The sequence below is a fragment of the Gekko japonicus genome, unplaced genomic scaffold (genome assembly GCF_001447785.1).
Source record: "Gekko japonicus isolate JY-2015 unplaced genomic scaffold, Gekko_japonicus_V1.1 scaffold1073, whole genome shotgun sequence".
Taxonomy (NCBI): domain Eukaryota; kingdom Metazoa; phylum Chordata; class Lepidosauria; order Squamata; family Gekkonidae; genus Gekko; species Gekko japonicus.
Genome location: NW_015177043.1, coordinates 365972 through 393351, shown reverse-complemented (window position 1 = coordinate 393351; position 27380 = coordinate 365972). Strand labels below are relative to the sequence as shown.

Sequence of the window (27380 nt, the reverse complement as noted above, 5' to 3'; positions counted from 1 at the left end):
TTCAACCCGTTGGTTCTGTTCCAACCTTCTGTGGCAACAGAAAACAACTCCGTACCATCCTCTATATGAAAGCCCTTCAAGTACTTGAAGATGGTTATCATATCACCTCTCAGTCGTCTCCTCTCCAGGCTAAACCTCACGAGCAGTTGGCTGCAAAAAGTACCAGCATCAGCCAGGTACACAATCATATCGGTCACTCCAGCTGCAGCTCATTCCTTGGTCAGGAAGTATTGCTGTTCCAGGCCTTCTACAGCAAAGCTTATTCAAGCCCCCTCAGTTAAGCTTGCCGGGTCTCCTGCGTTGGCGGGAGACCTGCCCCTACCATCCCTTCGCGACATTGCTCAGCCAGGCAGCGGGGAGAAGAAGAAGAAGAAGAAGAGATTGGATTTATACCCCGCCCTTCACTTGGAGTCTCAGAGCAGCTTACAAACTCCTCTCCCTTCCCCTCCCCACAACAGACACCCTGTGAGGTGGGTGGGGCTGAGAGAACTCTGACACAAACTGCTCTTTCAGGAACAGCTGTGCCAGAGCTTGTGACTCACCCAAGGTCACATCAGCAGGTGCAAGTGGAGGAGTGGGGACTCAAACCCGGTTCTCCCAGATTAGAGTCCGCACACTTAACCACTACATCAAACTGGCTCTCAGGGGGATGAGGGGGCACTTGGTGTTGTCCTGACACTGCTGCGTCACTTCTGCTGCAACCCAGAAGTGACATCTTCACAACGGGTGATGCGCTAGCATTCGCCCAACGTCCAAGGTTACACCATGGATTTTTGGCCGAATGCTAGAGGGTCACCAACAATGTGATGATGTTATTTCTATGTAATGCTGGAACTGATGTTGACAGCGAGGCCCCCACCTGTCCCTTCAGATGTGAGTCTCCTGCTGGTTTCCAGCCTCAGTCTGGCAGCCCTAATCTTGACACTTGATTAGAACAGCCATGGAACTGAGGAACCTCCCTGGTCTTTGGTCTCTGCCAAGTACACTCTGACCACAAAGGACAGTTGTTTTTCCCTTGGCTGCCAAAGTTTCTTGGGGTTTTGTGTGTGCGCACGCGTGTGCACGCCTGGAAGTCATGGTTGACTTCTAACGACTCCTAGTGGGGCTTGGACGTTTCAGAGAGGTGGCTTGATATTGCCTGCCTCTGCATCGTGTCCCTGGTCTTCCTTGGAGGTGCCAGGGTCGGCCCTGCTTAGCTTCTGAGATCTGATGAGATTGGGCTTGCCTGGCCTATCCAGGTCAGGGGCTGCCCGAGTTCCTAAAGGGACCAGAACCCAGGCAACCAGAGCCATGACAGGACAGGACAACACCTTTGGGCACGATGATCGTGAACAAAGCCCGTCATGGCTTCCCACCCTGCCGTTCTCACCTGAATGGGCTGTACGAAGGGTAGGATTTACCTTCAAAAATGTGAGTTTCCAGGATTCCGATCTCTTCCACTGCTTCCATCACTATTTAATCTCAACTTAGAACCTGCAAAGTGCTAGCGGGAAACTTTTCTATTGGCTTAGAATGGGGGAGGAGCATTAGTGGTTAGAACTAATCTTTTCCTCCAAGGAAATCTCTTCTAACCAGCATCCTATTGCGTGATCATGTAGCCTAGACCCACCCACCCCCACCTCACCTTCAGTGGCTAGGGTTGCCAGGTATTAGGATACACCTGGAGATGGGGGGGTTGGTGCCTGGGGAGGGGAGGGACCTCAGCAGGGTATAATGCCATTGAGTCTACCTTCCGAAGAGGCCGTTTTCTCCAGGTGTTGCCTGGAGATCGGTTGTAATCCCAGGAGATCTCCTGCTACCACCGGGAGGTTGGCATCCCTACCCAGGGCCCGGTTCTTCTGCTTTCACTGTCCACCAATGCTCCCTCTAAGCTGTGGAGACTCTTGTGAGCAAAAATTCTACTTTGTGAGCTCCTGGCATCAAAGTTGTGAGCGAGCGATTTGGCTGCTGCATAAACTAGTTTGCTCTGGAGCCGTCCCTTCCTGAGCGAAGGCAAAATGTGTGAGCTGGAGGCTAGAAAACTGAGCTAGCTCACTCTAACTCAGATTAGAGGGGACACTGCTGACCGTGTAGCTACCTGTGGGTATCTGTGCTCGTTGTCTCCCATGGAGCATTTATGAGGTCTAGCCCACGAAAGTGCAAAGGCATCTTGTGTGTTCTTGGGAAAGTGACAGGCAGGGGTCACTTCCTAGCAAAGCCTGCCCAACAAAATAATTACAGCAGCCTTGACCCGGGTAGCCCAGGCAAGCCCGATCTCGTCAGCTCTCGGAAGCTAAGCAGGGTCAACTCTGCCAAGTACTTGTATAGGAGACTTCCTTGGAATACCAGCAGTCGGGAGGACAGGGGCAGGCTTTATTCAGCCACCTCTCTGAATAGCCTTCAAGCCCCCAGGAGGGGTCAGTCACTAGAGATCGCCATGACTTCCAGGTGCACGCACACACACGAAACAGAATAATTGCAGCAAAGATTAGGGGCCTGCCTCTCCCTCCCAGTTACGTGCAGATGGCCAGCGGACAGTGCTGAGTTGTGCTGGTCAGCCTCTCGATGCACCGTTGTTAGCCAACCTGAGCTGAGCTGAAGCTTGTTAGTTAGATTCAGGCACGGCATGCCAAGTTGGCAAGGGGAACTCTGCTTGCCCGCAAACGGAGAGGACTCTTGAAAACAACCCCTGTCCCTGTAAACAAAGTACACGATGGTGTTCTGCTGTTCCTTTAAGATCACTCTAAAGGATGAGATCTCCACCAGCTCTCCCCTCCCCTCCCCTCCCAGTGGAAAATAGCCCGGGGTGGGTCTGCTATATTTGTTACGTGCCTGTTTAATATTAGCAAAGCATCCCGCCTGCCAGGGCCCAGGCATTGCTGCTAAGTGGAAACTAGAAGCGCTGCATGGCTCCTTACTTGGGTCGCAGACTCAGGGCCGCTGCCAAGACACACGCCTCCTTGGCTGCGGTGCTCAGCTCTCCCGGCTTAAGAACCAGCAGAAAGGGCTGGTGGCAAACCTGGAACGAACTGGAGGACAAAAATTCTTTTCCGCTTAGAGCAGTGTTTCCGAACCTGGGGGCACAGGGAGGGGCGGGGAGGCAAAAGAGGTTTTGAGCACACAGTCAGGAAATCAGCCTGTCACGGTTGAGGCTCAGAGGGTTCTTCGAGTTTCGCTTGCAGCTGCACTGGGTTTCGATGACCGGGACAAATGGGCCCCCTGGGAACTGCTGGCTGGTGTGGTTGAAAGCTGGGGATATAATGTATGAGGGTTTATGGTATCTGTGGAGAGAAGGGGCTTAATGTCGGGGTCCCCAACATGGGGGCCGTGGTGCCCACCAGCAATGCTCCCTCTAAGCTGTGGAGTCTTGTGAGCAAAAATTTGTGAGCTACTGGCATTAAAGTTGTGAGCGAGCGATTTGACTACTGCATACATCAGTTTGCTCTGGAGCCATCCTTCCTGAGCGAAGACAAAAACGTGTGAGCCGGAGGCTAAAAAACTGTGAGCTAGCTCACACCAACTCAGCTTAGAGGGAACACTGCCCACCAGGTGTTTTTAGAAATTGGGTGGGGCCGTGTGGGGCTTTGCCCCAGCCAAGCTTCTGATTAGACGTGGGAGATTTTAATGCTTGGGTGGGTTTTTGTAAGCATTGCTTTGGCAGCAGCTGCCACCACAGCACAAGAATCCTCACTGTGCGACAGAAGATAAGCTGCAGAAGCCATTTTGCGGCTGGCTCTGCCTCCTGCCGTAGCCATTCCGCGGGGGGCCTTTTTTTGGCTGCGCTCGCCTTGCCGTGTCAGGATTCCAAAGATGCCCGTAGGCTCACAAAGGTTGGGGACCCCCTGGCTTAATAGAATGTAGGAACTTGATGAAAGGATATGAAAGGAGGTTGGGTACCGCCAGGTGTCTTGAGATGTTGGAGTTGGGTCATGATGTGGAAACACCCGGTGCATTGGAGGAGAGTGGGATTTCATACAGTTGGAGAGAAGCATAGTAATTTTAAAAAAGAAAGAAAGTTTTTGCAATCTTTTCCAGCTCTCTGCCCAGATTCAGAACAATTTACGTACTTCCAAAATACATTTCTTGCCTCTCTGCTAATCAGGGCCACCAAGGCGGTTAACACACACACACACACACACACACACACACACACACACACAATATCAAAAAACATTATAGAAGCAATTAAAAGCAAAACAGCCATCCATATGTAAAAACACACACAGAGAAAGCAACTAAAACACAGGGTGGGGAGTTCATTGAGGGGATACCAGAGGAAACAAAGGCATCTTCACCTGCCTGCAGATAGAAGGGGACAGAAGACTGTCTCTGGGGAGGGAATTCCGTAACTTTGGTGCCACGATTGCCTTCTATAGCAGGGGGGTCCCCAACCTCATTGAACCTGTGGGCCCGTTTGGAATTCAGACACGGTCGTGGGCGCCACCACCACCTGGCTACCACAGAAGGTGGAGCCCACACTCAAAGTCCAAGTGCCAGGGCACAAGAGGAGTGATTTTAAAAAATGCACCGAAAGAGCGATGAGGAAGAGAATAGAACCAACACTGCAGTGGTCGCTGTCACTGAAACAACATTATTGTAATCTGCGCAGCCAGATAGGGACATACTACCACTGTTGGTGGGGTTGTGAAGAAATCCAAAGCTTTGGGGAAAATGTGATCACTCAGATAAATGGAATCACCAGACAGGCATTACCTTGTACTCCGGAAGTGGTATTGCTGAATCTGTGGAACGAATCAATGATAGGGAATAGTAAAGAACTCATATCAACTTTATTAGCGGCTGCTAGGTTAGCAATCGCAGCGGCTTGGAAATCCCCTGCTCCTCCCACAATCGCTATGTGGCAAGAGATAGTCTGGGATCAGTTTATAATGGCGAAAATTACAGATTCCCTGAAGAGAGCGATTAACAGTGATACTCCTACTTACACCAAATTTGTTAGGATCTGGGCCCCAGTGTTAGATTATATGGTAACGAATGATATACTCCCAGCTAAGCAGATTTACCATAAATGGTTATATTTATAGAGCTTAGCAGGTATTAGAGCTGTATGGTATGCGGATAGTTGTCAAATGGTAATGATCTTAGTTGCTATATGTAGAAATCTAGAACCAATATGTGTCGTATGTAATGTATTTTACAAAACAATAAAAAGATTAATAATAATAATAATAATAATAATCTGCACAGCCAATCGGGGCCCCACCTGGCCTGCTGCACTTCCTAAAACTAGTCGGCAGGCACCAGGAAAAGTGTTGGCAGGCACCACGGCACTCCTCTCCTAGGGGGATCAACAACCAAGTTATATTGTTGTGCTTTCAGCAGACGGGGGGGGGGGGGGGGGTTGGAAACCCCCCCAGCCCAGTTTTGAACCTAACCGGTCCTTCTGTCTAAATTAGCCACAGCCTCACCCAGAATGCCTGTGGCCTCTGTACAGTAGGTTTCCCCTCTTGGTATCCCAGCTGAAAACAGAATTCAGAACTTCTGGGGATGCGCATCACTCATCTTTCCACTTACTCCCTTTGCTACCGTCAAGGAGGCTGACAGACTTTCACTCTCTCTCTCCTTGCTCCCCGATAGCGTTGGGCCGCGTGCTGGAGGTGACCGACCTACCCGAAGGCATCACGCGCACGGAGGCCGACAAACTCTTCACCCAACTCGCCATGTCTGGTGCCAAAATCCAGTGGCTCAAAGAGACTCAGGGGCGTCCCGGAGGGGGGGGCGGCGGCGGCGACAACCACGGGACTGCGGAGAACGGCAGGCATTCGGACCTTGCTGCCTTATACACCATTGTGGCCGTCTTCCCCAGCCCCTCAGCAGCCCAGAACGCCTCCCTGCGCCTCAACAACTCCCTCAGCCGCTTCAAGTTGCGCGTGGCCAAAAAGAACTACGACCTGCGTGTGCTGGAGCGCGCCAGCTCCCAATAGGGGCAGGCGGGGGGGGGCAACAAGCACACTGGACTGACCTCTCCGGCCCCCTCTCGGCCCCTAACTGGTCCCTTTCTGCCTTTTTTCCTCCGTCCCCCCCACACACTCCTTTATTTCCACATGCACTTCCCCTTCTTTTTTAATTTCTGGTGGGGGAGGGGGGGATCTTCCTGGAGATATTTATATGGACAGAATGAAGAGAAGATAAATTGATTATTTTTGGTTTTTTTGTTTGGGGGTTTCAGTTTTAATTACTTCCCCCCCCCCTTTTTTTCTTTTTCCTTGAAAGAACATGTCCCACACACCCCGCCCCCCTCTCCGGAACACGTGTATATTGTTTTTGTTCAGCGTTGTGCCGCGGTACGGAACCGTATTTAATTGCACATACAGATGTTGGCTGGGTATGTTCACTGTACATTTTATTTAATCCGGGTTTATTATATTATTATTATTATTTGGTTTTTAAATATAAAAAGAGAAATCGTCTGTCACTTTAAAGCTGCTTTCTCCCTGCCTGTCTCTCTCTCTCTCTCTCTCTCTGTCGTTTGATGGTGTGAGGGCGAGACTCGCACAGACAAGCCATATTGGCCATTGCCAGTGTCTGCTCGGATACATTGGGGAGGGATGGAAGGAAAGGGTGGATTGAACGGGTGTCGGAACACAAAGCGGTGGTTGACTCTGGGCTAAATGAGCGATAAGACAGTATGTAACTATATCTGTGCCCTTTTCCTTACACAAGACTCAGGGGAAATCATGCGTGGAAATCCTCCCTTTGGGTCTAGCCACTGTATTTTAAATATATGCACAAACGCACAACCTCTCATACACAAACACCTGTAACAAAATAGCACTTCAGTGGCGATAATAGTGTTACATGAATCTTTCACCTGTTATTTGCATACAATTTACTGTACCTGGAAATTTTAGCGAATTCTTACACTGACTCAAGGCATCTTTCAAGGCATCTCCACCCCCCACCCCCAAATCTGATCACGTTTCATATCTTTTCCGTGTTTCAGATTTTTATTAGCCGGCCATTAGGCGAGGGTGCTTGCCCTTGTTACCAGTGCTTAATAAGTAGTAATTTTTGCTGGTGTTAAAAATATATATATATAGCTGCTCAATAGCCTTGAGTGTTTCCTTAATGCCCACTGAGCCTGGAGTTGCCCATTATCAGTTTCAACGGACCAGCCAGACAACATTGTTGGAAACCCCTTGCATTCTGGTATGCTCTGTGTGTGTTCCCCTCCATCTTCGCCCCCCCCAACCTAATTTGTGGCATTTTAAAATGCAACGAGAAGACAAGAGTCATTGAGAAAGACAGGCATGCTAGGAGAAGTGGAAGGCAGCAGAAAAAGAGGAAGACCCAACATGAGATGGACGGACTCCATCGAGGAAGCCACAAGGGCCCTCCGTTTGCAAGACCCGAGCAAGGCTGTTGACGACAGGATGTTTTGGAAGTCATTCATTCACAGGGTCAGAAGGGATCTGATGGCACTGACACGCCCAAAACACAATTGCATTCTCAAAGTTCTGTGATTCTGCAAGCCGGAAAATGCTTCAAAAAATTCTTCATAGCTGGTCAAGAAGGGAAGCTGAGAGGTAAAGTTATTTTAATATGAGGGATGGGATGGAATATGCTGGGTGGGTAGGAGGCAGAAACTCATTTAATCGTGGACCTCTGAGACGGCTGAGTCAGTGGGAGCAGGACTGAGTCTGTGGGGAGAGGGGCCGTGGCTCAGTGGTGAAGTGACTGCTTGGCATGCAGAAGGTCGCAGGATCCCCGGCATCTCCGATTAAAAGGATCGTGTAGGAGCTGGTGTCTCCACCTGAGACCCTGAAGAGCTGCTGCCAGTGAGTAGACAATAACTGACCTTGATGGACCAAGGCTCTGATTCAGTAGAAGGCAGATCTTCATGTGTTCCGTAATGCCAAGGGGTCAGTAGGGTAATGCTAAATAAACTACCCCCAAGTTCATGACAGCCAGTGGCTACTCATCTAGGTTTTTTAGAGGCCGCATCATTCTAGGTTGAAGGCCAATACTTTCAGGTACGTAATTAATTGTTGAGCTCTAGTATCCTTTCAGTTTGGTGAGAGCCAGTTTCGTGTAGTGGTTGAGTGCACGGACTCTGATCTGGGAGAACTGGGTTTGATTCCCCACTCCTCCACTTGCACCTGGCTGGATGACCTTGGGCAAGCCGTAGTTCTGATAAGAGCTGTTTTTGGAAAAAGAGCAGTTTCTGTCAGGAGCTCTCTCAGCCCCGCCCACCTCCCAGGGTGTCTGTTGTGGGGAGGGGAAGGGAAAGGAGTTTGTAAGCCGCTCTGAGACACCGTTGGCTAGTGAAGGGCGGGGTATAAATCCGGTCTCTTCTTCTTTCGCTTTAGAAATTAAGTACCACCTCTATATTTGAGGTATGCTTGAAGTCTCGGACGCTGGAGATCTGTGATCTGTACCCCATATTAGGGTAATATAATGGTGGAAACATAGAACAGAAACCTCCTTGGGTCTAAACCATCCTCCTTCCTTGCCGTGATGGTCTTGATTTGGTTGGTGAGAGGACGCCAATTCTCCCGACCCTGAACGAGACCATTGCTGTTTGCCCTATTCCTCCCTGCAGTGATATTTATCTTCCCCGATGTGCTCATCCTTATTGAAATCTCCAGTTTGTCTAGAGAACATTCTCAGAGCTGCGCTTAACATGTAAAAACGACGTGCCGAGAAGAAAGCAGAGTCTGCGTTCATTATTTAACGGTGCATATTGGCTGCTTCATTTTGCATCATTCTTTCCGCCGCTGCAAGCCCTGGAGAAAGTCATAGACTGACACGAGGGTCTGGGAGTCTTCTCTTTTGGCCACCTGAATTCCTGCCCAATCCCCCCTCCCCACTGCTACCACTGTTTCTTGGACTGCATCAGCATTGCTCGTGGCAAAGAGTGGACCAAAAATCGCAGGTTCGTATCTCACCTGTGCTATCATCTCGAGAGATTCAGCAAGCCCCCCTGTATTTCCTCTTCACTGGAAGGTTGCAAAAAGAAGAACGGAGTAGTTTTACAGCCACCCGACTATCTATGTTCTAGACACAATGCATTATTTCTTCCTTGAGTCCATTGCACAGCCATACGTGCGGGGTGTTGCGCTTGAGCATAGATGACATCGTGTTTTTATTTGTAAAGCGCTATTCTGTGTACAGTGGACCATACAGAGTTGACACAACTCATTTCTGTAGTTCTAAGTACAATGTAATTTATCCATGCATTGGCCAGGTGTGAAACTAGAACTATGAGCTACCTGGGCTTCATACGGGTAGAGCAAGATGGGTAGCTGTGTTAGTCTGTCTGTAGCAGTAGAAAAGAGCAAGAGTCCAGTAGTACATTAAAAGACTAACAAAAGTTGTGGCAGTGTTTGAGCTTTCAAGAGTCACTGCTCACTTCTTCAGATACAGCTGCTCACTTCTGAAGAGAAAGGTCATACCCCACCACAAATATTGTTAGTCTTTAAGGTGATACTGGACTCTTACTCTTTTCTACTGGGCTTCATGTGTAAAACTTAAGGAAGCCACTCCCCGTGAATCCATGAAATGAGTCTGTCCTTGAACGTTTTCCCCTTGCAGGGTTGTCTGGACAAAAAACCAGGTAAGTGTGGGTGGCTGGGGGGGGGACTAAATGGGCTTGCCCCACGGGGTTTAGGTTTGGGCAGTGTGAAGAAAATTTTGCTGTGAACACTGGATTCATCTTTCTGGAGCTGGCATGGTTGATTCCTGTATAGCGGTGGTGGTAGACTGTGCAGTCGAGTTGCAGCTGCCTTGTGGTGACCCTGTGGGGTTTTCAAGGCGAGGAACGAGCCGAGGTGGTCTGCCATTGTCTCCCTCTGCGGAGCAGCCCTGGCCTTCCTTGGTGGTCTCCTAGCCACGTGCTAACCAGGGCCGATCCTGCTTAGCTTTCAAGAGCTGATGAGGTTGGTCTATCCTGGGTGGTCTAGGTCAGGACTCCCGTTTAGACAGGGGGGATATTGTTGACAATGGGGAGAAAAGCTCTGCTAAACCCTTTCCGCAAGGCTGAGTAGAAAAGTGGATAAATAAATGATAACAATAAGTAAATTTTTATAAATGAATAGTAATGTCACAGGGCCAATAAAATATATAGAACACTCTGTATAAAAAAATAACCAAATGGGTTTTGACAACATTTCTATAAGTGGGCCCAGGGCTTTTTTTGTAGAAAAAGCCCAGCAGGAACTCATTATCATAATAGGCCACACCCAACAACAGAAACTCATTAGCATATCCAGCCACACCTATGACAGCATAGCTCATTAGCATATTAGGCTGCACCCCCATGGTACCAGAGGTATAGTCATCCAGCCACACCCACCTTTTGCGTCTTATTCTGTCTGCCTTGTTTGTCAAAACCCAGGGCCATTTTTTGTAGCAGGAATTCCTTTGCATGTTAGGCCACACACCCCTAATGTAGCCAATCCTAATGAGTTTCTTATGTTGGGTGTGGCCTATTATGCTAATGAGTTCCTGCTGGGCGTGGCCAACTTGGGAGCCAGCCGGAACTCCGTTCCTGTGCGTTCCTGCCCCAAAATAGCCCTGAGCGGGCCATTATCTCAAAATATTTGTACAGCACATATTGTCAAGTAATGTGGTGAATACATCTGTACACACACATCCCGTAGCCTCGATGAATCCTTAAAGGCAATATCCACAAAATAAAGTAGAATTTCAAAACTGCTGTTAAGCTACAGCTATCCCATTAAACCAAATGAACCCACTGCTCCCTCTATAGATCCATTTTCAATAAACCATAATATAAGTCCACTAAATTTGCCAGTTGAGGTATTCCCTGAATTACCAAAAATCACCAAAAAGAGAACTAGCCAACACCTGGTGAATAAAAGAACATGTAATAAAAACACATTGTGCAAATTAATTAAAACATAGTTGCTCAGTTAACAGTACCCTGCTTTCCAATGGCTTTGTTTACCCTCGAGACACACTGGTTCTCTGGTTTTACCATTTTGCAATTTTGGAGATGCATCCTTTTAACCAGGTTGTGGTGCATCAGAATAGATTTAATCACACTCATATATCCTTAACCATTCTGGGCAGGAGCTTTTTTTTTCAGTTTTAGGGGATTACAGGCATCCCTCCCCACTTCTCCCATTTTTCCTCTAGATTCTCTACTGCCAACAATAAGGCACTTAAAATCGACGAAGTACAGAGCTGAGGAAGTTGCAGAGCAAATCGGTCCATGGCATTTCAATAACCGCTGTTCCCTTGTGCTTGAAAAGTGATCTGGAGAAATGGGGGGGGTGGGGGGAGACCAAAACATAATTTGCAATGAACTAAAAAGCTGTACTCCATATGTTCCTCAACCATAATGAAGTCAAGTGCCCTGTGCCAGTTCATGCTCCTCCTTTGTCATTTTTGTTTCATCTTGCAATGTATAATCTGATTGTATTGGAGTAATTTTTTTAATCCTCAGTTGCCTCAAACGGAAAATATTTGATTGTCAGTGGGAAATAAAGGGTTGATTTTCTTTTTCTTGGGAGTTGGTGGCATGCTCAGTGCAACACCCACCCCCAAGCAGTGTTCCCTCTAAGCTGAGTTAGTGTGAGCTAGCTCATAGTTTTTTAGCCTCCCGCTCACACATTTTTGTCTTGGCTCAGGAAGGATGGGTCCAGAGCAAACTGATTTATGCAGTAGCCAAATCACTCGCTCACAACTTTAATGCCAGTAGCTCACAAAATAGAATTTTTGCTCACAAGACTCCACAGCTTAGAGGGAGCATTGCCCTCAAGTATACTTTGAGCCAGTTTGTTGTAGTGATTAGGAGTGCGGACACTAATCTGGGAGAACCGGGTTTGATTCCCCACTCCTCCACTTGCAGCTGCTAGATGACCTTCGGCAAGCCATGGTTCTGTCAGAGCTGTTCTCTCATGAGAACCTACCACATAGGGTGTCTGTTGTGGGGAAGGGAAGGAGATTGTAAACGACTCTGAGACTACTTTGGGTAGTGAAGGGTGGGGCATAAATCCAATCTCTTATTCTCTATTTGACCCACACACACAAATGTACTGCCAAATGCAAGGGATGAGCAAGGCTGGTTGGGCCAGAGTGACATAGGTGAAAAATGGAGAAGCGTAGTGGAATTGGGACTTCATTTCCATGTTCTGACTATCTCTTCCCATGAGCTCATAGTATTTTCCAATGGGGTGCAAATAATGCAGACCAGAACTGGAGACCGTCCCTGTCTCAGGACATGATTTCCCTTTGAGACCTCCTCCAGGGGCCAACACATCCTTTGCCCCACCTCGCCTGCCCATATCTGCAACGATTCCCACCCCTCCCCAATCCCCACAGGTGGGCCGAGCGACTGCGTTGCCGTCTCCAGCGCTTTGGCCCGCCAAGCCATGTTAAAAACTGCTGTCCAGTGTCCGATTTCTCTGTGTCAGCCCTCCCAATGGATGGCAGCTGTCTTTTCCCCTCTCGCCCTGTCACTCTAGTTCCTTGTGGCTCTGGGACAGCAAACGTTTTGCACGTCGAAACCCGGGAACGGTTGAAACGCTCTCTTACCTTCACGAGTCTCTAAAAAGTGGAATGTTGGGCAGGGCAATGAGAGAGCTGAGTTTGGGGGGGGACTGACTGATGCTTTTGGAAGGATTACATCGGCAGCTCGTGTGAACTTTTATCCTTGAAGGTAAGTGACTTCCTTTGCTGCCCCTCGGCTGTTACCACCATTGGCTAATGGGCACAAGATGTCCCTGAGGTCTCTTCTGGACTCCTACCATTAAGACATGTGGCCCCACCCCCCCTCTGAAAAAGCTCTGTTTCTTTTTAGTAGCACATTCCCCCCACACACACACCGTAAACCAAATGTCCTCTTTTGCTTCCGGAGGTAGATGAAATTGCGTGGGACTCCGTGTGGAGACTTAAGATGGCTGAATCTCCCATTCTGGCAGAGGGTGGGGAGAGAATGGAGGGGTGTGATGGTCTAGAAAAGTTGCCCTGTGTTTGAACCCGTAGGCCAGAGCGTGTATTCGGGAGCCACCGCGAGCTCTCAGCTTGTGCTTTTGGAACTGAAGTTTTGGGCTTCCCTGAGATATTTTCATTTCCGTCACACAGCAGATGGGCAATTGATAAACCCCGAAAGAGACAAAGCTTGTGGCATCTGCTGCCTCTTGATAGTTTTGTAAAGGAGGCGGGGGTGGGGCTGGTTGTGGTCCTTAGGACAGCTCCAAACAAATGAAATGTAAGCTTAAACTTTCAATCTGAAATACAAGTCATGGTTTGTCCAGGGTGTGTGTGCGTGCTTGTTTTTAAAATATCGAAGACCGGAGGGGCAGGTATATAAAACCAGAGGTTGTGACTTCCTCTATTTTGCACTAGAGGCTATGCTTCACTCTCATAGCCCCATGTAGACTACGTGAGCAGATAACTGGGAAGCCGGGCGGCTCTGATGAAACCTCTAGGAATCCGAGGCTCATGCCTGTTGCCTTGGCTGCTGCTGAGTCTTCGGATCCATTTGTGGGCACAGAGACTCCAGAGTAGCGACGCACTGGGAGGACCGAATGCCTTTCTGCTGAGCTACAAATGACATCGGCAGTGGCAGGCGTAGCAGGCCTGGTGAACATCTGGGCCACTTCTTTGCTGTGTCGTTGGAGGATGGGGTGAAATGCTTAAATGGAAAGGAAGGTCCAGGGATACCCATGTTGGGGACCAGAAATTTCTTCCTACTTTGACATCAGGGCTTGGCTCCTATCTTGCTGAGAAACCCTTGGTAATTTTAAGAGAACTTGGATGATGGATGGGAGTGTGTTTTTCACATGCGCCACTTGGAGCACTTTCTGACTTCTCCAGCCGTGGGTCTGTGCGGTATTCTGGCGTGTGACAAATGTGGTTGCGCCAGGTTCTCGAACTGATGGTTGACCGCACAGGAAGGATGATTTTGCAACTGCATTTCAGCCTTCCGGGTTTTGGTCTCAGGCGGGGCTTGATTTGTGATTGGGATCAGCAACTGACCCTTAGTTTTCAGCACCAGAACTCCAATAACTGGAATAGTAGTAATGAAAAGCACTTCTGAACACCCATGCCTCCGCTTCACAGCTGAGCAACCACAGCTCGTGCTTCACACACTCAAGAGTTAAGTATAGGCACTTCCAAAAGCAGACAGCACGGCTGCCCAGCAGACTGGGGGCGCAACAGCTGTCTCTATAGAAACTGAGTGCTGTGCTTGCTCCTTTTCAGTGCTGGACTAGGTTTGATCTCACTGAGCACTAACAGTGTACTTACCTCTTATTTTGTGCGTCTGAGCTCCTTTCAGAACTAATCTCGATTCTTTCCTCATCATTTAAGTATGTCAAACTCTGAGAAATCAACCCAGGCGTTCTTGGGGAGTGGGTGGGCAGGAAGTCCTTCTTCACCCAAAGAGTGATTAACACATGGAATTCACTGCCACAGGAGGTGGTGGCGGCTACAAGCATGGACGGCTTCAAGAGGGAATTAGATAAACATATGGAGCAGAGGTCCATCAGTGGCTATTAGCCACAAGGTATAGATAGGAACTCTGGGGCAAGTGATGCTCTGTCTTCTTGGTGCTTGGGGGGGGGGGTCAACAGTGGGAGGGCTTCTAGTGTCCTGGCCCCACTGCGGGACCTCCTGATGGCACCTGGCATTTTTGGCCACTGTGTGACAGAGTGTTGGACTGGATGGGCCAGTGGCCTGATCCAGCTTTGGCTTCTCTTATGCTCTTAAGTGCAAGAGACTATCTTCTTTGTCACCCCTGTGTTGTCAAATTGATGGAAATGGCAAAAAAACCCCACAAACCTGGTTTGCTGGTCCCTCTCTCCAGCAACCCCTGGGGTCTGTAGTCTTGTGAGTGGGGCTACAGAGCAACCTCACCAAACTACACTTCCCATGACTCCTTGTGGGAACTCATTGCCATTGTAACAATGCAGCGGTTTTCCTCTTGCTCACTGCGCGCTCCAAGACTGTTTTCAGAAATTATTTTAGGACTGAAGCATGTGCAACCTTATAGCGTTGCAGAAGATGCCGCTGCTCCCTTCCCAAACCCTTGTTCCACCAGTGAAATGATCCACCTTCACCATAATAAGGAGTACTCTGGATTCAGCCTGAGAGAGTAGCCCCGGGAGGACTGACAGCTTCAGCCTAAATATGCCGCGAACGCAACATTGCAACCTGGCATATCTGTACTTTTCAGAAGGATAATAAGAATAATAATTCTTCTGCCTGCATTCTGCTGTTTTTTTAAAATCTTCCCTTACTAGCTTGTCTTGGAGTAAAAAAAAAGACATTGAATGCGCAGGCAAGCATTTCATGATAGCACGAACTGCGGAGATAATGTTCTAAATCCAGTGAAAGGAAACGACTGTGATTGCTGTTCCCACAAGATATAAGTGCAGTGGAGTTAAAAATTAAAAGTGCCAGGGTCCTCCTCCACCCACTCTTGGAAGCATGACCCTGGTGGGCCAATTTTAATCATTTGCACAAGCTATGCATACGTTTTGTTTTACATTTCTCATAAAGAATTCAAACGGCAAGAAGCTTGCATTGCCTGAATGCTTATTCTGTGTTGCAGGTAGCTCTCTCCAGCTTTCTGTGCTCCATTTATTTAAGACCAAAAGGTATTCCAATCTTTGCTACTTTTCATATTAATTTATAATTTGAATTATTTCATTTTTAATTTTTTTAAAAAAGCTTACTTCTGGTTCCATGTTCAAGTGTCTAAGTGAACCAGAAGTGAGTTTTAAAAAAATTAAAAACTAAAAAATTCAAATTATAAATTAATATGAAAAGCCTGTATAATATTCCATTCAGCTTCATGTTGCTTATTTAAAATACCATGGGTTATTTTTCAGGATTATTTGAAAAATATAAAGAAGAAATTAAACATGGGGTTGCTCTTAAACAGAACATTGAACTGTAGCAAGAGGCTGACAACCTTCATTACCATAGGATTCTTCCTGAGGAAGATTGGGACGAAATGAGTCTATATCCGGATGCTCATTGAGAATGATGGACCTGTAATATTGCCAAGTTTTACAATATAGTATGACTAGAAATAAGGCCCGTTGTGGAAATAAATACAACGGGATCTAGAAAGAGGCTCTGGGAGAGTGCTCTGGCTCTGGGCAAACAGTGGGGGGGGTTTGAGGTGTGGAATGGAGTGAAGTCCAATCAGCTTCCATATGCAAAAGACCAGGTTGTCGCAGCAGTTGTGGTGTGGGCGGGACCCGGGCTTTGCCTTCTGATTGGTGGCGATATATGCTGAGGAGCAGTGCCATCAGCCATACACTAAGGGAGTGCATTTTAGAATTAGAACTTTGGCACCCACTATTCAATTATATATAAGGAGAGATTCTTACTTAACATGTGTTGTCATCTATATCACAGTGTTTGTTTGTTTGCTGCATTTCCTATACCTGTGATCCCTTCTTGGTTTTTTGTAATCTCCTAGTGGTGGCTCGAGATCTCTTGGGATTACATCTGATCTCCAGGTAACTGAGATCAGTTCCCCTGGAGAAAATGGCTACTTTGGAAAATGGACTCCATGGCATTATACACTGCCTAAGTCTCTCTCCAGACTTCACCCCCCAAAATCTCCAGAGATTTCCCAACCTGGAGCTGGCAACCCTACAGCCACAGCACCCTTAACTGTTTGGCAGGGATGTGCCAGGAGGTGCACTGGGTTCCAGCTCTTGACTTCAGGCCAGATTTTTGTATTCACAGTCACAAGTGAGTCAAGGGAATGTTGATGAGGCACAGGAAGGCCCGTCCAGAGTCTGGTCCCTAGCAATTGTTTCTGAACTGTCTAGGAGTCTCCTTTCCCATGTACTTCTAAAATTGAAAGGCAGGACTCAGGCCTGTGGCTGCCTGGAAGCTCATCTCAATCCCAAAAGCGTAGGCGTTGATTGCAGTTACTCATTGGTGAATCAGATTGCTCACTCATTCACAAAGTTCTTGTGGATTGCTTGTACTTTGGGAATTTGGTTCAATCAAAGGGGGGGAGGGAAAGATGGGAGAAAGTGAGCACTCACTGAAGAAGACCCTGATGCTGGGACAGAGTGAAGGTCAAAGAAGAAGGGGACGGCAAAGGATGAGATGGTTAGACAGTGTTACCGATGCAACGAACATGAAATTAAACTCCGGAGCATGAGAGAAGACAGGAGGGCCTGGCGTGGTCTGGTCCATGGGGTCGCAAAGAGTTGGACTCGACTGTGCGGCTGAACAACAAAACAAAAAGGGAGAGATGTGTCATGAACCCAGTCTTCTTGTAAGCTATTAATAAGAAGAAGCTAAACAGGACGAGGGAGCTGCGCGTTGGCAGAATTATGCATTGTCATCGTGCTTTGAATGGAAAGAATGTAGGATGGGATGGGAAAAGATTCCCGGAGGCCGCAGAACAAACGTTTAGGAGGGAGATGTCTTTGTATTATTTATTTATTCATTCATTCAGTTTATGGATCGCCCCATCCTTGTAAAGCCAAGGCTCTGGGCGATATACATCAATGATAAAACAATAGCTTAAAAACATACAACAAATCAGATAAAAGTAATGGATGGTGATGTTCTGTTTCATTCTGCAAACTGAAGTGGCTGTGTAGGCTAAATAAGGGCCCATGAAGACACTAGGGGCTTGTCTGCTGGGCTGCTCCCACACGGAGATGATTCTCTGTGGGGTCTTGCTGCGGCATTCACAGTGGCATCACAGCACCCGCATGGAACTTTCCCTTGCACTTTCCCCCTCACTTTCCTTGTAGCCATCACCCTCTGCCAGTGGAGGGCTTTTTTAGGTTTTAAAAAAATTGTTATAATGTTATAACACTGTATAAAAATTACCAATCTATTCCAACCATGGTCTAATCCCAGACTTAATTTTTCTAAACAAAGAAAGACTCTAGCCCTTTTAGTTGTGGAGTTATAAGGGTAAATGTGCAGCCAGTATCTTTCCTCTTCTAACACCACAACCAAAAGGGCTAGACTGACTTGTCAAAAAATAGTGAAAGCTGTGAATTAGTACATTGTTGGGATAGATCGTTACAATGTTATAATGTTATAGCGATATAGCTATTACTGCCTTAAGACAATATAGAAAGCCATACAGGAGAGGAAGGAAACGGCTGCTGCAGGAATTGAGGTGAGAAAAATGGCAAGACCTGCTTACCTTTCCATCTACACCAGGGTTCTCCAACCTTTTGGAGCTGCTCGGCACCTTTGGAATACAAATGTACTGTGGTGGGCACAGCCACAAAATGGCTACCATAGCTCTTACCTTCAATCACACCGTGAAGATCTTTGTGATGTGGTGGTAGCCACTGCCAAAGCAACATTTCAAAAAATCTACACAGCCAATCAAATCTCCAGTGGCCTATCAGAAGCCTTGCTGGGCAAAGTTTCACCTGACCCCACCCACTTTCTAAAAGCACTCAGTGGGCACCTTTGCCATGGTGCCCATGGGCAGCCAGTTGAGGACCCCTGGTCTACACAATGTCCAAAAGCCAAAAAGATTGTCTCAAACCAGGTTTGGGGAAAGATCGCAGCAAAGCAGAGGGGAACAGAGGAGTGAGACAAGGAGAGGACAACAGCCGGTGCATGTTCCTCAAAACAGAACTGCTGTAAGGAAGGACAAAACCTTTGTGTGTAAACAGCTGGTATGCCTTTAATTATTTGAAAAGATGCAGCTACACATCAGCCAGTTATATTCTATATAATTCCAATAAGCCACTGTATCTCCCATCTAGTTCTACCAATGAAGTGAATGCTAGATAATCTGTACCAGTTAAAAGGCTACTTCCTACTGGAGTAAGAGAGCCTCTGTGTGTGTGTGTGTTCAGAGGTACTCTTATGTGGCAGGGTTAAACATTGACACTAAGGGCTTTTCTGCATTCTCATTTTCCTCACTTGTGTGTTCTTGTTGCTTCAGATTTCCCCCTGTTCTGCACTTTTTTTGCTCCCTCTAGTGGTCGATCAGATATTATATGACTTTATGTCTAGCATAAAAACCTGCGGTTTATTTATTTATATATGAATTATTAATAGCCCAATCCTTGCTATTGCAGGGCTCTGGGCGATGTACAGTATCCATACAACAAACACTGTGGGGGTTTAGTTTGGGCCCATTTCAGTGATGTCACGGGTCCAGGAAGCACCACCAGTCACTAATGGTTAGGTCCCAGCTGAGATCCATCCTTGCTGGAAGAGCTCTGTTTCTTCTTTGGAAACTGCAGAGGCTCCTGTGTGGGTGTGTGCAAAACAACAACAACAACAATTAGGCCGATTCGGATTCTGCCGAATGGGGCAGAATCAATTTCGGTGGTCATAAAGACTCCTGCATGTCAATTTCGGCAGTACCAGCGATTCAGGAGTCTTTAGGCCAGCCGAATGTCAGTTTCAGCCCCATTATATCCTATGGGCCATTGAAGTCAATGGCGAAAACATAGGGTATATTCTGGGAGGTGGAGGGGAAGGGCTTTGAGGGAGAGGCTCCAAACATGCAGGGTAGCTGCTGGAGCCTCTCCCTAAGATACCAACCAAGTTTGAAGAACATTGGACCAGGGGGTCCAATTCTACCGGCCCCCAAACAGGTTGCCCCCATCCCCTCCATTGTTCTCTATGATGGGGGAAAAGTTACTTTTTCCCCACCATAGAGAACAATGGAGGGGATAGGGGCAACCTGTTTGGAGGCCCATAGAATTGGACCCCCTGGTCCAATGTTCCTGAAATCTGGTTGGTATCTTGGGGAGAGGCTCCAGCAGCTACCCTGTGAGTTTGGAGCCTCTCCCTCAAACTGCCTCCCCTCCAGCCCCCAGAATATACCCTATGCTTTCGCCATTGACTTCAATGGCCCATAGGATATAATGGGGCCGCGGCAGCAATTCGTGGCAAGCCGATTCAGATCAGAGAATCTGAATCGGCCTGCAGCAGCCTGAAAGGGGTCCGAATGGGCCATTTTTGGGAGTGCATTGGGTTCAGACGAACCGAATGCACATCCCTACTCCTGTGTTTTGTCCGTGCATCCCTTACTTTTTTGCATCTCTCTTCGTGCAGTATGACCGAAAAAGAGATCCTTGAGCCACCTGCATCACCCATGTCTGAAGGCGGGAAAGGGGTAAGTGCTGTTGGGGCTGCTCTGGGCGGTAGGATATTGACCCCCTCTGTGCCCTGATTCTCGTACTGCCAGCCATGGGGAAATAGTGTCCCTTGGAATACTGAAAGATGCCGATTCCTTCTGATTGGTTGCGGCCATGGGAGCCACAACTGGACGTGCAAACGGCCCAAGCTCAACCCATCCCAATACCCAACTCTTGGTCACCATCACCACCGACTTGCCTAGATCCCTGAAGCATCAGGCTTTTGCAGTCTGCCTCTCGTGCTGTCTTACTTCGTGGGCGCAGCGTGGCCCGTGCTTTCTACTGTGGCTTGGGATGCTATTTAGCTGGCTTGCTCAGCCTTAGTCGTAAGCCGAGCTCTCTCTTACGGCTGGGATCCAAAGTGCATCGCTTCCAGCACACCCAAGGGGACTTTAAATGTGTTTTTCTTTTCACCACAAGCAGAAGACTGTCATACCATATCACAAGGGTTGCCAATTGCCCCGTTGGGAGGGCAAACTGGCTAAGTGTGCATGAGTCTTTTTTTTTTAAAAAAAGACAAGGCTGCCTGGTTAAAAGAACAAGGAGGAAGAAAGGTGGCTGCAAAGGAATTTGACCACAAGGCAGCCACAAAGACTATTCTCACCTTCTCTTCTTGTGTGTGGCTCCTTCATGCTCTCCTTGCATGGTAGCTCGGGTTCAGCCCACCGTGTCTGCCGGCACCCTCCGTGGTGGTGAACAAAAAGCTTTAACCTGAACCCTCCTTGGTTCTCGAAATCTGCTGAGCACCACCTAAGGCCTGACTCCCCCTACCCAGAATTCTGGACCTCAAAAGTTGGCCACCCTAATGATATCAAACGGCTTTTGAAACTCCCTTCTGTTTCTAAAATGATCTGTCGCGATGGGCTGTTCTTCAAGAAACGCCGTCTCAAAGGGAGTTTCAGGTGGGTAAGCTGTTTCAGTGTAGCAGAAGAGCAAGTTTCAAGTCTGGTAGCACCTTAAAAGACCAACAGGATTTCCAGGGTGAGAGATTCAAGGTGGGGTAGAACAAAGTTTGGGTCCGGGGCACCTTTAAGACCAACAGAATCGTATTCTAACACTATATGACCAACCTACAGGGCTATTTTTGGGCAGGAACGCACAGGAACAGAGTTCCGGCTGGCTCCTGAGTTGGCCACACCCAGCAGAAACTCATTAGCATAATAGGCCACACCCAACAGCAGAAACTCATTAGGATGTAGAGTCCCTGCTACAAAAAAAGGCCCTGGGTGTTGACAACAAACAAGGTAAACAGAATAAGAAGCAAAAGGTGGGTGTGGCTGGATGACCACACTTCTGGCAACAGGGGGCTGCGACCTAATATGCTAATGAGCTGTGGTGTCAGGGTGTGGCCTATTATGCTAATGAGTTCCTGCTGGGCTTTTTCTACAAAAAAAGCCCTGCCAACCTATATTGTCGTTCTTTCATCCTAATCCTGGGTTTTAAAATTAAGGGGGAAAGCTCTGAATGAGAGAAAGCCCAAGACAAAATATCCCAATAAATAGGGTTGCCAACCTCCAGGTGCTCAGTTATACTACTTAATACTGAGATTTGATTATCCTACTTACTATTGAGAGTTTGGTTATCCTACTTATCCAGCATCCAGGTGTTGGCCGGAAATCTGGGATTCTAACGGATCTCCACGCCAAAGTAAAATGGACCCATTAGCACGCTTGGAAGTAAGGAAGGAGACCTTGCCCAAGTAGATCAATGAAAGTGCCAACTTGAATGTAAGACTGAATGTGAGAGTCCTATATAGGATCCGTTCCTGAGGAAAGACCCGAGGTCTGAAACATTTAAATATCTGGAAAAAGTGTTGACTGAAAGAGAGACACAGATTGATTGAGTCTGGAGCAAACTGCTTTTGTAAATTTGGTTAAGGATACAAGACTGTTAGAGGGACATAGACTGGGAGACGGGAGCAGACTGCTGCGTGAACCTTTATCGACCTTTGTATTTTTTCTATGAAGGAATATGTCGTTGTTCTTTATTATGAGAGCCAGTTTGGTGTAGTGGTTAAGTGTGCGGACTCTAATCTGGGAGAACCGGGTTTGATTCCCCACTCCTCCACTTGCACCTGCTGATGTGACCTTGGGTCAATCACAAGCTCTGGCACAGCTGTCCTTGAAAAGAGCAGTTTGTGTCAGAGCTCTCTCAGCCCCACCCACCTCACAGGGTGCCTGTTGTGGGGAGGGGAAGGGAAAGGAGTTTGTAAGCCGCTTTGAGACTCCAAGTGAAGGGCGGGGTATAAATCCAATCTCCTCCTCCTCCTCCTCATCAGACACTACATGATGTTATGGCTTTCATCTAGTCTCATTCGTTGTTGTATTGCTTTGTGGGCATCTAGCACATGTCTGTATATATATATTTTTCATACCAGACCATCACATGTAAAGGGACTGCATTCCTTTTAAATGCTTTCCCTCCATTGGAGCTCATAGAATTGGACCCCCTGGTCCAATATTTTTGAAACTTGGGGGGGGGGTTCAGGAGAGGTACCACCAGCTATGCTGAAAATGTGGTGCCTCTACCTCCTAAATAAAGTTAAAGCACTGCCCACCTTCTTTCCAAAGCAGTAAGAAGTTTATTTATTTACATTATTTATAGTTTGCCTTTCTCAGGGGACTCAAGGTGGATTATGCAGAATGAGTCAGGAAAGAGTTAAGTGCTCTTCTCTTGCCCCAAACATATCCAATGCAAACTGCACCCTTCCAAGAGCCATTTTCTTAGGAGGAGCAGCGGGTTGAGCTGGGGAGACATGCGGTTAAGATGGCGTTCTTCTCTTAGTATAATGGCTAGTCGGGCACGGGCCTCGCTTTGGAGCCAGGGGGGGAGAGACGCAAGGGGGGGAGATCGCCTCATAAGTGTGGAGGTCCCCCCCCCCGCGAGTATCGCGGGTCCCGCCCCTTGTGTCTTTATAATAGCGGCATAGTTAGAGCACTGGAGGAGTAAAGGGCAACTGAAGTGGAACTGGGGGGGGGGGGTGCAGACACCAGTTGTGCTGGTGTCTGTAAGGAGCTACAGGGAAGGCTTCTTGTAAAATGCCAAGCGGCACATAGACTCTTGATTGTGAGAGCCAGCATAGCATAGTTGTTAAGAGTGTTGCAGTCGTATCTGAAAGACCTGGGTTCAAATCCTCCCTTGTGCCACAGGAGCTTGGTAGGTCACCTTGGGCCAGTCATGCACTCTTAGCCTTACCTACCTCACAGGGTTGTTGTGAGGATAAAATGGAGGAGAGGAGACTGGTGCGAGCCAATGTGCTTCCCCACTGGGGAGAACTGCAGGGTACAAATGAAGTAAATAGAAAAATAAAATAAATAAGGCCAGCGTGAAGCTGCTCTTCCTCCATCGAGGAGCAGCCACAGAGCAATGTACATAAAGATGTTAGTCAAAGTCTTCATAGTTTTCACATGGTATGTAGGCAAGACAGAACCGAGTCTCTTGATGCAGCATTTGCATACTAGCACACCGGTTTTTCGATGTTGGGCTCAGCCCAGAGTTGTGCCCATTGGTAGACTTGCAGCTGCCAACTCCTGCTGCAATCCACTAAATACTGCAACAATTTCCACATGTCATTAAACTGCTGGATTTCAGAGTCCCAGGAGGCCCTGTCCATGTGCAAGGAAACATCCGTGAACAAATGCCCAAGGATTATTAGCTGATTCTCTCCCCTGAGACATGTGTTAGCAACTTCAGCCTCAGGAGAGGGGTTGCATTTCAGCTGTCTCAGGCTGACTGCAGGTTTTCCCAAGGCTTCTCAGTGTTCTGCTTCGTCTCCCTACCCTGGCAGCGAAAAAAGGAACATCTGGGTCAGTGAAGAATAATGTCTCCCCCTTGGCAGGCCACATGGCTTGGGGTCAAGATGAACACCATCAGGCTGAAGTGATGAAGCTAACAGTGCCTTAAGGGGCTGAAATTTAGAGATTACAAAGTAGGGTGTCTGTGAGATGGGGGGAGGGGGAAAATCCCATCTCCCCCTTGCCAAGCCTGGCATAGCTTCAGGTCCCACCACCCACCTCTGAACCTGGCTGCAGTGGGGGGCAGGATCTGAGAGCTACTCTGGGCTGGAGCAGCTCCCAGCAGCCACTGCTGCTAAATCTAGACTCTGCCACCTCTGGCTTTGAAGAAGAAAGAAGAATTTAACACACACACACACACACACACAACCCAATGTATTTTTTTTAAAAAAGGTTTCAGATTTTTCTGCAAATCTGGGGGGTTCCCCCAAGTTTGCAGGAAAATCTGTTTAGTAGCCTCAATCTGTGGATTTAGATATCCACAGATGGGCACCATATGTCACTATTAGATGTATGGATAACAAACCTTGGATGCGAAGAGGTCTTTAGCGCTCCAGGGTCTCTCTATGGCATATCAAGCCCCCCCCCCCAACACACCAGCTTTTTCAATATAATTTAGGCAAACTAGCCAGAACATCAAATGCTGATTCAGTAGGGAGTTTGTTGCTCTCCTGACCCCATGCTTCAAAGCCGCCTTTTTCCTAATTTTTAAAGCTGCACACAGACACTTAATTGAGTAAGTATACATCCGTTTCCATTCCTTAAAGCCATGTAGAAAAGCCTCTCTGATAGGAAGGGAGTTACTGACATCACAGTTGTTTCAGCCAATCCATGCCAGGCACAGCCAACGTCTGCTGCAAATACAGAACCTGTTTCCTCTGAGTTCACTTCTTCAAAGGTCTGTGCATTTCCACAGCTGCTCACCTGGTAAAATAACGGAGTTCTGGAGACAAGCATAGGCCTCCGCTACACAAAGGATTGGTAATGTGACAGATGTTTAAAGTTAAGGCTGCAAGCTTTGACCAGTGGACTCACCAGTTAGACGATTGATTGCTGTGGGGCAGTTTTAATTGGTGGGGCTTTGAAAAGAGGGTATATTTGGAGTTTTTAAAACAAGCTATCTTGTGTCAGAACCCACAGCCAACAACGAAGTACACGCATTCGAGAACGGTAATACTTTTATTGCAGAGCTACAGATGCAGTAACATAAGCACTGTTAAGAATGGTGGCGGCCCCATGGCCGTAATAGGATATAGGGTGTTTGTATGCACCCCCCCCCCACAGCACTGGCTAATTAGGCACCCTCCCATGCGCGGGATAAAGCTTGGAGACCGTTAGGTAGCTAAAGCTGAGAACCAACACTCTCCCACGGCACCTAGGAAAAACCCAGACAATACAACTCCCTCCTGCACATCTGTATAGATAAGCATTTCGGCGCAAAGCAGAAAAAGCACAGAAAGGAATGCAGTAGCAATTAACCAGACACAGACCGAGCTCCCCAACCCCCATGGCAGCGTAGCTGACATCTTGGTTCTCAAATAGGGCCACCAACTCCAGCTTGGGAGATTCTTGGGAAACTTGTGGATGGTGCCTGTGGAGGGCAGAATTTGAGGGGGGGGGTTTTCAGTGGGAATTGAGAGTCCGCTCTCTGGTGCTGCTCTTTCCAGTAGCGGAACTAATCTTTAGTCTGGAGATCAGGCGCAATTGCAGGAGAACTCCAAGCCACACCTGTAGGTTGGTCATCCCATGCTCAAACTCATCTTTTAGTAGGAGACGACATGGAAATACTAATTGAGACTCACGGCTTCAAGTCCAAAAGGGTGTTCCCAAGGCTCTGGTGACGGAGGGGGTGAATTGGCTGGCACCTGGCTCTCCACTGCCAGCCCAGGGCTGGGAAGCTGAGGGGCCCAGTGTGCCGGCTCCTGGCCGAAGATCTATGTCAGGCCCTTCAGGGACTGCCTCCTCCTGCAGTACCTCTGCCACAGGCTGTGGGTTTGGGTCAGGTCTGCTGACTCCCTCCTCCTCCTTAGAGGAGTCCTCTTCATCTCATTGCTCTGCTGGACTTGGTGGGTCCACGACACCTCCTCTGCTTCTCACCAAGGCTCCCTCTAAGCTGTGGAGTCTTGTGAGCAAAAATCCTACTTTGTGAGCTACTGGCATTAAAGTTGTGAGCGAGCGATTCGGCTACTGCATAAATTAGTTTGCCTTGGAGCCATCCTTCCTGAGCTAAGACAAAGATGTGTGAGCTGGAGGCTAAAAAAACTGTGAGCTAGCTCACAGTAACTCAACCTAGCGGGAACCCTGGAGGCCTCTTCTCCGAATAAGAAGGGGTAGCTTTTGCTGAATTGGAAATTAATATTTCCTTCAGTGTTTCCCCAAAAGCACCTGTGCAGAAGTTTTGCTAATATGCATATTTAGTTAAACGTAACCAGTTAAAGACGGTGTACTAGGTAACAGGTTGATCTGTAATCTCACCTCTGCCATGAAACAGCATCTTGTCTAAGTCTAATAAAAATGTTTTTAAATAAATAAAATAACTAAGTCACCTCTGGCAAGCTGCTATGTGTCCGATTCACCCACTGCCCCAAATTTAGAGTACTGGAATAACAATATTAACTTACCTTACAGGGTTCTTGAGGTTATAAACGTGAAACCTTTCTAAGGTCCTTTGCGGAATTGTGAGGAAGTCAATGACTGGCCAGAAAGCTAACCGACATCATCAACAGCAACCAATTTGATTGGTTGCTAGCCCTGCTTAAAATGAATTTCAGTGGAGATTGGTCCCCCAGCCCAGCTTTCCTTATGCTGCTGCTCTTCCTGTCAGTCTGGCGATTTGTCTTCTCACCTCAGTAGGCCATTATTGCTTCCTGGTGGTGTGAAGTCACTGCATGTGAAAGAGTTTGTTATGTGTTGTTATCTCCACACAGTGGCACAGAGGCCACTAGGACTGTATGTGCGCTCTGGGCAGTTGTTTGCATCATTGTGGGAACACAGAAACCAAACCATGGCTGCGGTCACACACAAAATAATCCACTTTCAATCCACTTTCCAACTGGATTTGACTGTGTGAACTGGCAAAATCCAATTGGAAAGTGGATTGAAAGTGGGTTATTTAGTGTGTGTGACCACAGCCACCTGGTTCTTTCTCCAGTTTTTTTTTTTTTTTTTTGGCCACAGGCGCTAAGCAATGCTCCCTCTAAGCTGTGGAGTCTTGTGAGCAAAAACTCTACTTTGTGAGCTACTGGCATTAAAGTTGTGAGCCAGCAATCTGGCTACAGCATCAATTAGTTTGCTCTGGAGGCCATCCCTTCCTGAGCTAAGACAAAAATGTGTGAGCTGGAGGCTAAAAACCTGTGAGCTAGCTCACACTAGCTCAGCTTAGAGGGAACGCTGGCGCTAAGAGTCTTCTGGGTGTTCCTTCCATTTTACTTTTTGCCACTTGTGTATCTGAACTGCTTGTGAATGTGTCAAAGACGTGCGTGCTAATGGCGCTGGTTGCCAGGGATCCTGG

The 27380-nt window shown here is 47.8% G+C and overlaps 2 protein-coding genes across 7 annotated transcripts in view; both read left to right on the top strand.

Moving 5' to 3' along the window:
* R3HDM2 (R3H domain containing 2) overlaps positions 1 to 5941 on the top strand; it is a 200119-nt gene extending 194178 nt beyond the window's left edge. For all 5 annotated transcript variants that reach the window (XM_015428075.1, XM_015428076.1, XM_015428074.1 and 2 more), the window contains one exon: positions 5578 to 5941. In XM_015428075.1, the coding sequence (XP_015283561.1) occupies positions 5578 to 5924 (347 nt within the window). In that variant the 3' untranslated portion in view covers positions 5925 to 5941. The remainder of the gene's footprint in view (positions 1 to 5577) is intronic.
* A 6445-nt stretch (positions 5942 to 12386) lies between these two features.
* The window catches only part of STAC3 (SH3 and cysteine rich domain 3), a 38411-nt gene continuing 23417 nt past the window's right edge, over positions 12387 to 27380 (top strand). For both annotated transcript variants that reach the window (XM_015428078.1, XM_015428077.1), the window contains exons 1-2: positions 12387 to 12625; positions 19993 to 20053. In XM_015428078.1, coding sequence (XP_015283564.1) covers positions 19994 to 20053 — 60 coding nt within the window. In that variant the 5' untranslated portion in view covers positions 12387 to 12625; position 19993. The remainder of the gene's footprint in view (positions 12626 to 19992; positions 20054 to 27380) is intronic.